The following is a 14,385-nucleotide window of genomic DNA, read 5'->3' as shown; positions in this document are numbered from 1 at the left end:
ATCCTCATGGAGTTTGGCGCTAGTTTCCAATTTTAACACTCCCCCTCCAAATGCAATGTGGCCATTTTAATGGCCTCTACCTCTGTTATCTTGTTGAGTTGGAAATATGTGTCTAGCTTCTCCAGCCAATCACATGCTGTGCACTTGGTAGTGCCATCGTAGGTGGGAAAGTACATCTTCCTAATGGTGCGCTGCAGCTTATAACTTTGCATACCATGGGCTCCATAGCCCTTCCCCTTCTCATTCTGTTTGAGTTGGCAAAAGTCTCTGAAAGATAGTGCCTCTGAAGTCTTCTCCCATGGAATGGCACTCCTGAAATGCTCCCCCTTAGGTGATTGATCCTCAACCCCTCCTAGTTCACCTTGTGCCAAAGGTAAGAAGAAGGTAGAGTGGCTCGAGTTGGCCCACTCGATGATGGAGGTTGCGCAGTGGGTGACAGATGATCAAGTTGTTGAGAGGCCCACGTGTTGATTTCTGGTAGCATCGGATGTGCTCTAAGTCTCAAATTTTGTAGGGAGGCTTAGACACATACATTCTCCAATACCCAGAAATCGTTTTGGGAAATTCCACCTGGAGACAGTTTTATTAAAATAATTAATTATTTTTAAAGGGACTCTAAGTCTAAACTTAGCAAAATAAAATAATTAAAGGGTATTAATATAAACCGTGGGTGTAACTTCTAGAAGAAGACGAGGATCAAGCAAAAATGATCAGAGCCATTGATTAGCTTCTAATCTGGGTCATTGAATGTCAACGAGGAGATTATTTAAGGAGGCTTGAGGGTCATTTGGAAAGCCACACAGAGAGTTCAGAAATTTGATTTTTTGAAGTAGAGTAGAGGAGTTGCCGGGAGAATTTCGGTAATGAGCTTGTGTAGTGAGGGGCAGGGATAATTTGGTTGGAGAATCTTCTCTTGAGCCAGAATACGCAGTAGAGAAACACCAGGAGGAGGCAACACAGGACCCAAAAAGGGTTGATGTTGAGCCAAAAGGGCTCACGCAAAGGCAGTGCAGTCCTTCCAGCAGAAGTCCGAAATTTGTAGGAGGGTTTGACGTCTGAGCCGAGAGGGTTGACGTCAGAGCTTCGAGAGAGCAAATTGATCCCGCACAGAGCTGACGTAGAGCCTAGAGGCTGATGCAGGGCCCACGCAAGGGCAACGTAGAGATAGTCGAGGATATGTTGGTTAAGTTGTCGGATCAGCCGGGACTTGTCGGGTAGAGTGAGGTAATCTCACAAGTTTCTTCTGCCAGTTTATTTATCTGTAACTGGATTACCGGAAGGGCATCCAGAGTTGTATTCAAAGAATTACTGCATAATAATAAAAACCCTTAGAGCTGCTGCACCAGTTTTCCCGCATTGGGTTTTTCCGGGGACATTTGTCCAAAAAGTACTGTCACTTGTATATTTTTCTCTATTGTTCTGTACTTGTTTTGGGCAAATTAATTAATTAAGTGAAGGCTGCAATTGTATTAGTTTCGATATTTGTTGTAGGAAGCAGTCGATAATTTGTTTAAGAAATTAACAAATAGGAGAAGTTTAATTAGTTGCTGCAGTAGTAGATTCGGGTGGGATTCACAAATTTTCACACCTCGAAGTCTATCCAAATAGAAACTCTCAATGAGTGCTCCACTCTCGTTTTTGCATTTTGATCTCATCCAACATCTCCATCTGCCCCTTTGCCAAATCACTAAGAGCCTTCAAGAGACTGTCAAAGGTAATCTCTTCTCTACTTGGTCTCCCCCATGTCTTCTGTTACCACTACCTCCCACGATCCTCTGTGTTTGGAGTGATCTTGAACTCCCTCTGCTTGCTCCAGTACCTTTGCCTCCTATAAGTAATATTCTGTCGGTCCTTCTCACTCATAGGAAAATCCCCCATAGCTGATCCAAGATCTGAGCTTTGATACCACTGTAATGTTCCAAACTTGGATAAATAGTGATATGTAAAGCAAAAACAAATACAACACCAGAAATTTTAAACATTCAGCGAATACACATAAAAACTCCAGAAGCAAGAACCAACAAAGGCATTTTATTAATCCAATGGAGAAAGTGCACTTGGGCTTGCCTCAATGGAAAGCGTGACAGGACCCAGGTGATGAAACAATAATCTCAAATGCTGCTAATAACTGCTCCAATGATGCTCTGCGTTGCCCAGAATACTGCACTGTTGGTTGAAAAGAGACTGCTAAAAACCCCACCCCTGGTGCTCAGAAAATGTTGCAAAATTAACCCCAAGCTCCTTGACCAAAACCCACCAAAACCCAGAAATGGTTTGGTTTGGTTCCAACATCCCAAAATCGACCCCCAAGAGGCCCTACGCCCTCTAAGACTGCTGAAGCTCATGGCCTACAAATATACCAACAAAATCCTCCTCCAATGCTCTGGAAGAGCAACAATCACCTCCACTTGCTGAAATTCCACCTCCCACGTGTGCACAATATTCTCCCTCTGCACTAGCCCAGGAAGTGCGAAAACCCTATTGACTAGAAGCTCTCTCAGCTCCAAAACTCGCCCAAAATGCAGCAAAACACCCAAGCCTCCCTTTCAGAATTTCTCTCAGCCAAAGCTCCTCTAAAAGATATCAAAATCACAACTCGGCCTCTCATCACTGTGTCCTCTAGGAATACGCACCACCTGGAGACACATGATACAACTGTTGGAAATCATAATGAAAACTTCCTCCGAAAGAATGCAGATGAACCTCTATAGGGTGGCACTTGAAGTCACCCAAAGAAAGGGTGAGCTCTCTGCTTGAAGAACTCTTGCTAAATAGCAAGTGACTCGGCTAAGCAGCTCGAGCAACCAAAGAGAAATTTGATATGCCAAAGATGATCAAATGAGGAGTGTTGCCTTCCTTTTATAGATTTCGTGGATCTCTTTACCCTCCATTCTCCCTCCATCGTGGGTCCCTCACTTAACCATCGTCTTCCCCTCTCATGCAATTCGAACTAGGGAGTGCGTCTTTTCCTAGTGTGGGTGGCCCCCACGTATAACTTAACCAAACCAAATTAACTTGCTACTAAAGTCTAAATCTCCTAATAAATTTGAATGGGTCCTAATAAAATCGAATGGGCCCTTCTCCTCCAAAATTGGCCCCAAAATATAGAGATTAATCTTGTTCCAAATTAATTTAGGAAGGGACATTACACAGGGAGAACCTTGTATGCATGCGGCTACAACCGAGATTTCCATGTTCCAACCCTGCGGCCACAGACCAAAACCCTTCTTCACAAGTGCGAGCTTAGACCTTGCAATTTTGAACCTGTACGAACCAAATTTGCGAACCAACCTCAAACCTGTGCAAGCCAAAACAAAAAAGAGAGAAGAAGATGCTTGATAATGATATCCAAATGAGGGTCACTTGACTTGTATTTATATGCTTCCAAGTGTGTCCAATTTTTCTTTAAAGTGAACTTGTACTTTTGTGCACATGTGGGTTTCCATAATAAAATATATTTTTCCTTGATCAAATTAAATTCTTCCAAGGGCTAGGAGGGGTCTTTCTTGATGAGGAAGACTGTCCAAAGGAGGGAATTTCTCCCCGAGATGCCAAATTAATAGCAAGCATATGAAACTTACTCTCAAAATCAAGTGATATCATCATCATCGGTAAAGTAATTATAAGTGTTTCACAGTGAGCCATATCTAACGCAGAAGGCATTAAAGTACTTCATACAAATGTCTTCTTAGCTTAGGTTTTGTAAACAAGTTATCGTGCTTAGATATCATAGGGTTATCCAAAGGCCCTATTAGGTGCTTCCAACCCTATGGGGAGGAACAATTTCCTAGGCCGACCCATCAATCATTAGGTGCAAGTGGTCAGTGGCATGGTGGGGGTTTAATTCACGGAGGATGCCACAATCTTTATACCGTTTATGAAATTCCATCATTACTGAGAATTATAATGTGAAGAGGGAGTAATTGTGGGACCTAAGTTACCCTTTTCCTTTGTCTATTTTTACCACCCCTCTTGTGCACCTTTTTCTTCATTGCTTTTCTTTTTCTTGCATAGCTTAAGCTATGAGATTTTATTTATGCATCAATTACCCTTTAAAGATGAAGTGATTTATTGCTCATTTGGGTTGGGATTGTTGTCGCTCGTGGATGCGACAACGCTCAGGGTAGGGGCTATTACTCTGATCCCGACCCTCTCCGTTTAAGCTGTCTCCCTACAACCGGCTAAGGGGGGGTAGTCCCTATGGATGAAACGATGAGTTCGAGAGACACAACTGAATGACCTAGCAACTTGGTTGAAGATAATTGACAAGTTAAGATTATTTAGCACAATTTGATTATATTTAAGAATTTCTTAAGTATGAGACTAGTGCATTAGGTGTCAAATTATGTAATGTTCCAAACTTAAACAAACAATGATATGCAAAAAAAATACAATTTATACACAAAAAAATAAAATGATCAACAAATACTCAATACACATTAAAAATGTGAATTTATGCTTTGTTTATCACTGTATTTCCTAAGTAGGAATATTACAAAATTTTAAAACCCCACAAATATGTTGAAAAATGACCAACGATGGAAAGAAAATGCCCAATAAGGGCAACGACTAAGGGAAGACCCCCTCTAAGAGCTACAAATAGGAGGGATAGTCCTCTAAGGGTTGTTGCTGCCCTAAATGAGGTCGTCTAGGCCTGCGGCAAGTCAAGGGAAGGCCCTTAGGGCCTGTGGCTAAGCCCTAGAGGGTTGCCACTTGGGGAAAAAACCCACAAAGGGCCACAGATGAGCAAGAAAGGCCCACAAAGGGACGTGGCTAGGCCTAGATAGGCTGCCGCTAGGCCAACAAGGCTCTTAGAGCCTGCGGTTAAGGGAGAATAGCCCTCCTAGGGCTTGCGGCTACCCCAAAAGGGACTTGGACCCCTACAAACCAGAGACAAACCCTCAAAAAGGTGATGAAACCCTCCTCCAAGGGCTGCGGCCTCCTTTTTTCAGTTGGACGTTGAGTTGCTAGGAGTTGGAAGGGCTAGATCTTACCCTTTAGGGCCTATATCAGCCTTCGGATCTTCAAGAGCCTGATTTTTCACCTGCAAAATGAAAAAATGGAGAACCCAAATACCCAATATATACAAAAAATTCAAATTTAAAATCCCAAACCCCAAATGCTATACAAAATTAAAAATGGGTTAGATTTAAAATACAAGGGTTAGAAAAATTATTTACAAATATTTACACTATTTACAAAATAAAATTTACCCTTATTAGCATGTAAATTTTGTTATAGCACAAGAGAAAGAGATTAAATTTTTTGAGAGATTTTAAAATGAATGATGTATGTAAATGAATCACCAATCAAAACGCTTCTGCAAAGTACCCTGTAGAATGAAAGCTCAAAATCCAAACACGGTCGATTCTTCTCCACGGTCTGTGAATTTGGGGACCAAGGGCTAGCGTACTTGTCGATCTCTATTCAAACTTAAAAGATAAATTGTTCGATCATGAGAGATTTGGATCTATGGGTGTAGATCTAAACCCAACACTTAAGGCAAGATACCTGTACCAATGGATGTTTCGTCTTGCAGCAAATAAAATAATAATTTATGAAGTGCATATAACATAGAGCATGAAAAATTACTAGCGCATACCACAGTTCAACAAATAGAAGAACACCATGAATTGAAACCCCAAAGTTTTTCTATTATGAGAAATACAATTCGAATAGAGCAAGGCTCAATACATACATTCATATTACATCATCCCTAATGAAATGAAGAGCTTTATAGCTTCCTTATACCAAAAATGAGAGAAGAAAACCCCTCCAAGTGGAAATAAGTAATAACAACTAGTTAGCTTGTTCCTCGTCAAAATAATTTCATCCGTTGATTCCTTTAAACTTGAACTCCACTGTTGATTTTTTTTTTTTTGAGGAAAAAATTGAATTTCTCTTTAAACCCCTATTTTATTAATCCAAAAAATAATATTTTGGACCAATATCCTCAAAAAGTTCACCTTGACTTAACCACCAAGGTCCAAGGGGTCAAATTTTCTCAAAAAATCCATTTTTCCCTTGATGGAGGACCTCCAAAAATTAATTCTTTTTTGGCCTACAATTTTTTTTATTTTTTCCACTTGGAGAGAATTTAATTCCTCTCAAACAATTTTTTGACTCAAAATTGATTAATTTTCTGGCTTAGGATTTTTATTTAATTTTTTGGAAAAATTAATTAAATTACTAGAGGGGATTAATTATTTTTTTCACCCTCAAATATTTTAGTCATGGTGTCTAACTATGAGTAACCATGCACTAAAATATTACAAATTAATTCAACCCCTAGAAGGGGAAATACACATTTAGACACAGACCCTCAAGACAATGCCCAATTCTGCGACACAATATGATCTAGTATGAAACCAAGTGTGTTTATAATAAAATAATTTAGCCATGTTGTCTAAAAATGAATAATCATGCACTAAATTATTCCTAAACACACTTTTACATAGACTCGAAAAACACTAGGACTTACCTAAGATCTCGTCAAAGAATTCCACCCTAGCTTTAGGGTTATTACTGGGAGAAAAATTTTGCCGATTATCCATGTTTATAAACACATAATTCGGGGAGGTTAGAAAACTCCTTAGGATGAAACCCTTTGACAAAAATCACAGGCTTACCTAGGTGTTATTACATGGCTTAATGGTCATACTAGCATCATTGACAATAATTTTTTCAAAGATTGGGTTTACAATGATAAAACTGAAAGCTGAATGATGACATTGATCCTTGAAAAATATTGTCGGGTGCTTTGTACTATGCTTCTTGGACGTTGACAAAGTGTGGTCAACAGGGTTATTTAAAGTTCCTTTCTTTTTGATTGCTCATGCATTAGCCGGGCATTGATTTTGTTATCAAAGAGAAGAAGTTGGTGTGAATTTGGTGGTTTCAAGGAGTACCCCATATCTTCAAGGTGCACAAAGGGTGTTGGGTAATTAACAACATCTCCACCTGAGCTAGGATGCCCCTCCAGTAAAGCTATCCAACTCCTCCAAAAGTGGGTCTCATAGATAAGTGTGCAAGTAGCTGTCCATTAGTTGTTATAACAACTACTCAAACATAGAGTTGCCTCAACATGTGTGCCAATAAGATATGGACACTAATTAAATCATGCTAAGCAATCCCAGATAAGGTGGGTCTACATATATATATATATATATATATATATATAAAGTTGGCAATGTTTGTAAAAGCAACTCCTTGAAACAAGGATTTATTCAAAGATTGTGAATGAAACTTCAATCTATGCAATATGACCAAATCAAACTCGTCATCAAGTGTGCCAACACATAGGGGCATGTGCAAACAACCAAACCTCCATAATCCAAGGGCCCGCAAGAGTGGATGACCTAGGAGAATGTGCATGAAGGGTGGCACACTCTCCAAAAGTAAACATAAAAGAACTAAAACCATGTGCCATCCCGTAAAACCTTGTGCCTAATTCCAATGCCATAAAAACCTCCAAAACCAACTGCAAAAGAAAGGGGGCACTTTAGAAAAATACACACAATTTGAGTTCTTTTCACAAAAGTGCTAAATCATCCCCAACCAACCATCTAGGATCCAAGGCAAGTACTGTGGAGTGGCCCTCAAGAATATATCTCGACCATCTAATGCAAAACCATTTTCCTAGGCATGTGTTCTGGGGATATGTGCATTAGAGTGAGGGTGCACTTTCTCAAGGAGTATCAAATGTAGCAATGAGAAATAATATGCCATGTCACCTAGGGAAATGATGTAATCATATACGTAGGAAGATCCTTAGTTGATGGGTATTCCTCTATGATTGTGATAGGGGTTAACCAAGAGTGCATTATGCTAACAAAACCCCATGAAGGCACCAAACACTCCACATGTGCAAAATGCAAGCTTCTAACAAAAAGTGATAATCCATGAGCAACTATGCATCAAGGCACCAAGACCTTGTCTTCAAAGCCAAAAATCCATTAAACTCAGCCTGCTTGGGTAGGGTCTCCTACTTGGAAGTTGGGAACTTGGGAGAATCCTCATGCTACATGAGGGGTAACACATGGCAACTTACTGCTGCATCGTATGGTAATTCTTCATTTAATGCCACTACTTATAATCCTCTGGCATTATTAATGCCATAAACCAAATTCAGTCCTTTGATAGACAAAGAAGACTTGCTTACTTTCATATATTGTTTATTTGCAGATAGCATTTTTATATTTTTTGCATAGTAGTAATCATTTCATTGTTTCAGAATAAGTGGCATATTTTTCTACAGGAGACTGCACGATCACTTCTCCTATGATTGATCTACAAGAAGAAAAAGGCTCTGGCCTTTCACGCTTGGTACTTGCAGTTATATGTAGAGAGAAATTGAAAGATCAAAAAAAGAAGAGAGTCTCAAAGAGAAAAATGACTATACCTTCTGTTCATGTTAATTTGTCGTTGAATATTAAGGCACCAGGTGGGGATCTTCAAGTCATAAATGGGAAACTTCTTCTCCCTGAAGATGTGGCCGCAATAATAGGAAAGAGACTAGTTGCTGAAGTGCTTTTGGGACATTTTGCGACTGAAAATGGTCAAGTATTTGAATCAACTGATGGTATTTCTGGATTTCTGCCGTTGCGTATGGGTTTATGGTCAGAATGCACAGAAGCTAAAGCTGAAGGTTTTCTTGATCCAAAGAAGATGCAGATACAACTGGTCAATCCGATCAAACTGGGAGTAAGGAATTATTAGTTTCCAACTCTTAAGCATATATCCAACCTGAAACAAGAAATATAGCAATCATTTCTTCAATTTCATTTTCTAATATCATTATTTGGTGATTGGACATGTTACTGGATGGGCTATTGCAGATGGATTTAACACCAAATGTTGGTCGCATCTACCTGAGGCGGATTAATCCTTTGCTCGGTGAAATACTTGGTCCTGCAGTAGTGGATGAGGATATGCCAGATATGGTTGTATATGTTTCCCCTAGGAACATGATCTTACCAACAGAGCATTTTGCACTTTGTATTGAACCAATGAAAGTAGTATGTGGTCATTTACTGCACATATTGATCTTAATCTTCTTTCAAACATAGGTTGAAGAAGTTTTATCTGAGAGTCAGAAGATGCCAAGTACTGTAATTGATGAGTTCATAATGATTATAATTTCATTATGATCATTTTTATTTATGATAAGAAGGGCATTAGAGGATCTTCTTCAATATTTTCATTTCATTCTTCATATTTCAAATTCTGATGGTTTTTTAACCTTAGGTTGTTGCACGTGGTCCCTTGGTGGGTGGCATTCTCTCACTTTTATCTAAGGGCAGGAACAACCTAGTTCCAGAGAAACAGGAAATAAGAGTTGAAACATCTTCAATTAATGCAGATTTTGACACAGGTGGAGCCTTGACATGCTCCCGATTTGATCTCCTTATTGCAGGTAAGGATAAACAGCACTGTATATATAGGGGATACAGATGATGTATTTTTTGGTAGATTATATATGAGCCTGAGTGTCTTTCATCCATTTTGCTCAAATTGTTAGACACAGTTGTGTTTCAAATTAAATTCAGTTTTTGTAAGAGTTTCCATTGATATTTTGTATGGTTTTATCCCTGGACAGATACCTTATGTTTTAAACTATACAATAATATAATTCACAAGTGTGCTCTGATTCATCCTCCCAATTCTTTTGTTTAAACTTAGTCTGAAGTGCATGTTTAATCTTTGAGTAATGTAATTTTTATGATTCACTTAATAAATGTCAGTAGATGACATATATTTACTCACTGGTTAATGCCTGGAATGGATATATTAATTTTTATCTTGAAAAGTTTTGAAACACATAGGTTATTGCTGATCATATTTAAGAATTGATTCTCTTTTCTGATACATATGTTGTATACTATACACTGTCAGTAATTAGGAAGTATTCTCTGACTGTGTTCCCTTTGTTTCTTGTCTAAACTTCTAGACTGCAAGTTATTATTTCTTCTGTGTTGTTTCCTTACCCTTACCTACTCAAATGATAAATTTAGGTGGGTAGATGACATATCGGAACTCAATTGTTAATGCATGAAGTGGATAAATTCATTGCTATCTTGCAAGTTTCGACAAGAAAGAGGTTATTACTAATCTTCTCTTAAAAGGTTATTGCTATCTTGCACTTGGTCTATGATGTTCTTGACACCTCCAAGGAGCTGTCATCCCCAATAAGGCCAATGTTAGTGTCAGTATTTGCATATTGCCATCAGTGATCAAAACTCCTCTTTTCATATTCGCTCAGAAATTTTTGTCATTCCACCTAGATCCTCATTCAAAAATTTACTCACTAATGGTAGCCCTAGTCAAAAAACCTCACTCACCTACACTCCATCTACCTCCCTTGACCTTTTCCCATGCCTATTCCTTTCATTTCCCTCTCCTAGGGTTTTGAGGACATTTTTCTTGGTTTCATGACCTCCATGGTTAAATCATCAACAAAACTTGTATCATGATGCTTTTACGCCTTCCCCTATCCTTAATATACCTTCCTAAACACTTCCCATCACTCCTATCCCTCAAAATCATCATTTTTCTACAAACCCTAGCTTATTGTTACGGTTTTTACGCTTTTCTAGACTAGGCTTGTGTTTCGCCCTTTTGGACCCCTTCCCCTCACTCAATCCTTAAAATTCCAGTTTCCCTTACTTTCTAACATCCCTCCCTACCTCCCAAAATTTTCCTAAGAATTTAGAAGCCCCCTATCCTCTTTACTTCCCTTCATTCCTATAAATTTCCCAAATCCACTGTTTCTCCTACATTAAACCCTAATTTCCTCACCCACTGAGCTAGGGTTGGCTATGGAATCAAAGACATCTGAGTAGAGCTGAATAGAGGAGGCCTAAGGGAGGTCATTTTAGCAAGTATGAGGCCATTCCAACTCATAAACATCATGTTTCCATCATTTTTCAAGAAGTCATTCCAAGGGACAAATCATTTGCCACACATAGGGCCAATTTTGCTTCAAAGTATGTTTTTAACCAAAAAGAGATGAATTTTACAAAAGTGAGAGAGGTTTTTAATGATAATATTCCAAGGATGAAAAACCTCTTTCAGTTTTTACCCAGGTGTTATGGTTTTGGAGAAATGTCAAAAATACAGTTGCTACAAGAGAGTTGCTGCGCTTCTGGAGTGACCTTGGGAAAATAAACTTTTCTCCTAGCTGCAGCGTCCAAATGACTTGCTTGATGAGTCCAATGATCATTAGACAGAAAGAGCTTTTCAATGAGCTATCATGAGCTCAATTTGTAGTTGAGCAGACCTCCAAGAGTTTCTGCAAGATCACACTTCATTTTTGCACCTTCATTCTACACTTTTTGACCAGTCTTGGGAGAATGGAGTTTGGGATGGTCAAATCAAGCCCATTTTGAAAACCAAAGGTAGTTTTGGAAACTAGATAGGATAAGCTTTCCAATGAGCTATCTTGGGCTCCATTTGGACATCAGGAAGGCAGGCAAAAGTGGGCTTGAAGATGGGGTTGCGGGTTTGACACTAGCGCTGCGCGTTTGACACATGGCCTAGTTTTTCACTGTTCTTCTCCAAATTTGATTTTTACCTATGGGAAATCAATATTTTACTGATGTAATTGATATGATTGATGTAATTATCATATTTTTACTGTTACCTAGGGTAAGTACATTAGGTAAATGGCCTCCATGAGATGTAATGAATCAGTTCACTTAAGTTAGGGATGAGTCGCTTTGACCACCCTACACTCTAGCTATCAATTCAGTTTTTGTTGTAACTACTCTTCCTCTCATGGATTCAAACTCTGAGGCTAGGATGAGTTGGTTTGAGGCCTATATCATGTAATTTTTTAGTCATTCTACTGGTTGGACTCCATTGGATGTTGTGCTAGTGTTTCAGACTTTGGCATGGAATATATTGGATGAGTTGCAGCTATTTTGGTGGGATTCCTGTGGCATGGTATTTTGATATTGTTTCTTCTTCAGTTACATGTGTGTGAATATTTTGTACCTTTCATGATCCAATTCACTTCTAAATATGTTTGATTTTCAGGGTGTGATAAGCAGAATACATCTTCTATGCTCTGTTTTGGGAAAATCATCATAAATTGTTTAATTTCTTCAGTTTAAAAAGAATTCATGGTTTTCATCCTCTTTTTAGCATCTCACCAGTCTTAACCATTTCATCAATATACTACAAAGTGTTAAAGTAACTTGTCTACCTTACCCGATCAGATGTCTGCAATTCTGATTCTCTTTTGTCCTGACCTAGTTCACTCTTTAACCTAATTCACTCATCTAGTGACTACCCCAATCAAAATCAAATCAAAACCCTGAGCTACTATATCTAGCCCAAAATCCTAATCCATCAAGCCCTCTTGGCTGTGATCCTTTGGAGAGAGCACTCTCTGGCTTGGTAGGGCTAGCTACCAAGTCAAAAGGTTGATCTATGGTTACTTCAATTGGACTCTTCCTCAGCCTTGGAGATCCGGAGGAGTGATAACATACTGGCGCCATTTGTCGGGGACCGAAAGCTCTATCTTCCCTAGGAAAGAACGATGACGAATTAGATCTGGTTGGTGATGGTAGACAATAATCGGACACAAGAAGGTTGAATCATCCACCTGGCGACTCCATTGTTCAAGATCCCGAGCTTCAAAGTTCAAGTGACTTCACTGCCAAAGAATCCAGGTTTCAGAGCATTGATGGTAATCACCGATGGCAGGGTATGTGGAAAATCCTTTATCTGGTGAAATATTACTAACTTTAAGGAATGAGTTAGCAAAATTTCATGTTGATCAGAATTTCTCAACATCAGTGTTTCGTTGTTTGAAATCCAGCCGACTCACAGCTGAAAGTAAAATTGTTTTCTTGGTTTAGTTGCTGAAAGATTAGAAAATGAAATTGAACTATTGGATGTTCAAATTGAATCATATGATTTCCAAGATCCTAAACAGTTCTTGGAAACTCTCCCTCCTCCCAAAGAAGAAAAGGTAAGGTTGCCCTTGGATGGTTGGATTGATGGATGTTTGGATTTACAATAGGGATGTGACAATCTCTAGTCGAGAGCATATGTTAATGACTTGGGGCAGCAGATAGAATTTTGTTTTTATGATCCTATAGCAGCATATATGGAATATTTTCTTAGTTTGAATGACAAACCAAATTTCCTTTTACAGAGCTAGATGTATTATGTGTATATATTGCTGGTAGAATTTCCGATTATGTTCTGGTTCAAGCACCGTCAAACAACCTCATCATTACAACAACTGCTTGATTAGTTGATTTGGCACTTTAGTATCACTTGATTCAGTGATTTTATAGTAGATTAGTGTAGGATGAGTGTGCAATAAGCTTGTTGGACAAGCATCCTTCAACATCTAGTTTATAGTTTGCAGTGTGTATTTTCAGTGTTCAGTTTGGTTGTAAGTTTTTGACCGTATTGGCCCAAATGGTTAGGCACTTGGTCTACAATGTTCATGACACCGAAGGAGCTTCCATCTCCAATAAGGCCGATGTTAGTGTCAATATTTGCATACAACCATAAAATGATCAAAACTCCTCTTTTCATATTCATATTAGGGTCTTGTTCAGAAACTTTTGTCATTCCACCTAGGTCCTCATTCAAAAATTTACTCACTGATGGTACCCCAGTAAAAAAACCTCATTCACCTACACTCCATCTACCTCCCTTGACCTTTTCCCTTGCCCATTCCTCTCATTTCCCTCTCCTAGGGTTTTGAGGATAGTTTTCTTGGTTTCATGACCTCCATGGTTAAATCATCAACAAAACTTGTATCGTGATGCTCTTACGCCTTCCCCTATCCTTAATATACCTTCCTAAACACTTCCCATCCTCCTATCCCTCAAAATCATCATTTTTCTACAAACCCTAGCCTATTGCTACTTTTTTGACGCTTTTATGGACTAGGCCTGTGTTTCACCCGTTTGGAACCCTTCCCTTCACTCAATCCTTAAAATTCCAGTTCCCTTACTTTCTAACATCCCTCCCTACCTCCCAAAATTTTCCTAAGAATTTAGAAGCCCCCTATCCCCTTTATTTCCCTTCATTCCTATAAATTTCCCAAATCCACTGTTTCGCCTACACTAAACCCTAATTTCCTCTCCCACTGAGCTAGGGTTGGCTATGGAATTAGAGACATCTGAGTGGAGGTGGCCTAAGGGAGGTCATTTTAGCAAGTATGATGCCATTCCAACTCATAAACATCATGTCTCCATCATTTTTCAAGAAGTCATTCCAAGGGACAAATCATTTGCCACACATAGGGCCAATTTTGCTTCAAAGTATGTTTCCAACCAAAAAGTGATGAATTTTACAAAAGTGAGAGAGGTTTTTAACGATAATATTGCAAGGATGAAAAACCTCCTTCAGTTTTTACAC

General features: G+C 38.9%; 1 protein-coding gene across 3 annotated transcripts in view; it reads left to right on the top strand.

The window, feature by feature from the left end:
• Positions 1–14,385, top strand: part of LOC149246764 (uncharacterized) — a 341,537-nt gene that overhangs the window by 208,491 nt on the left and 118,661 nt on the right. For 2 of the 3 annotated variants that reach the window (XM_089458018.1, XM_089458020.1), the window contains 3 exons: positions 8,258–8,703; positions 8,838–9,017; positions 9,247–9,415. In XM_089458018.1, the coding sequence (XP_089314144.1) occupies positions 8,258–8,703; positions 8,838–9,017; positions 9,247–9,415 (795 nt within the window). The remainder of the gene's footprint in view (positions 1–8,257; positions 8,704–8,837; positions 9,018–9,246; positions 9,416–14,385) is intronic. The other variant, XM_089458019.1, reaches the window with a different exon arrangement.

This window comes from Pinus tabuliformis, chromosome 7, assembly GCF_031772625.1.
Source record: "Pinus tabuliformis cultivar Carrire ecotype Pingquan chromosome 7, CPIR1, whole genome shotgun sequence".
NCBI classification, from domain to species: Eukaryota; Viridiplantae; Streptophyta; class Pinopsida; order Pinales; family Pinaceae; genus Pinus; species Pinus tabuliformis.
The sequence above is the reverse complement of the archived record's forward strand: the minus strand, read 5'-3'. Positions and strand labels throughout refer to the sequence as shown.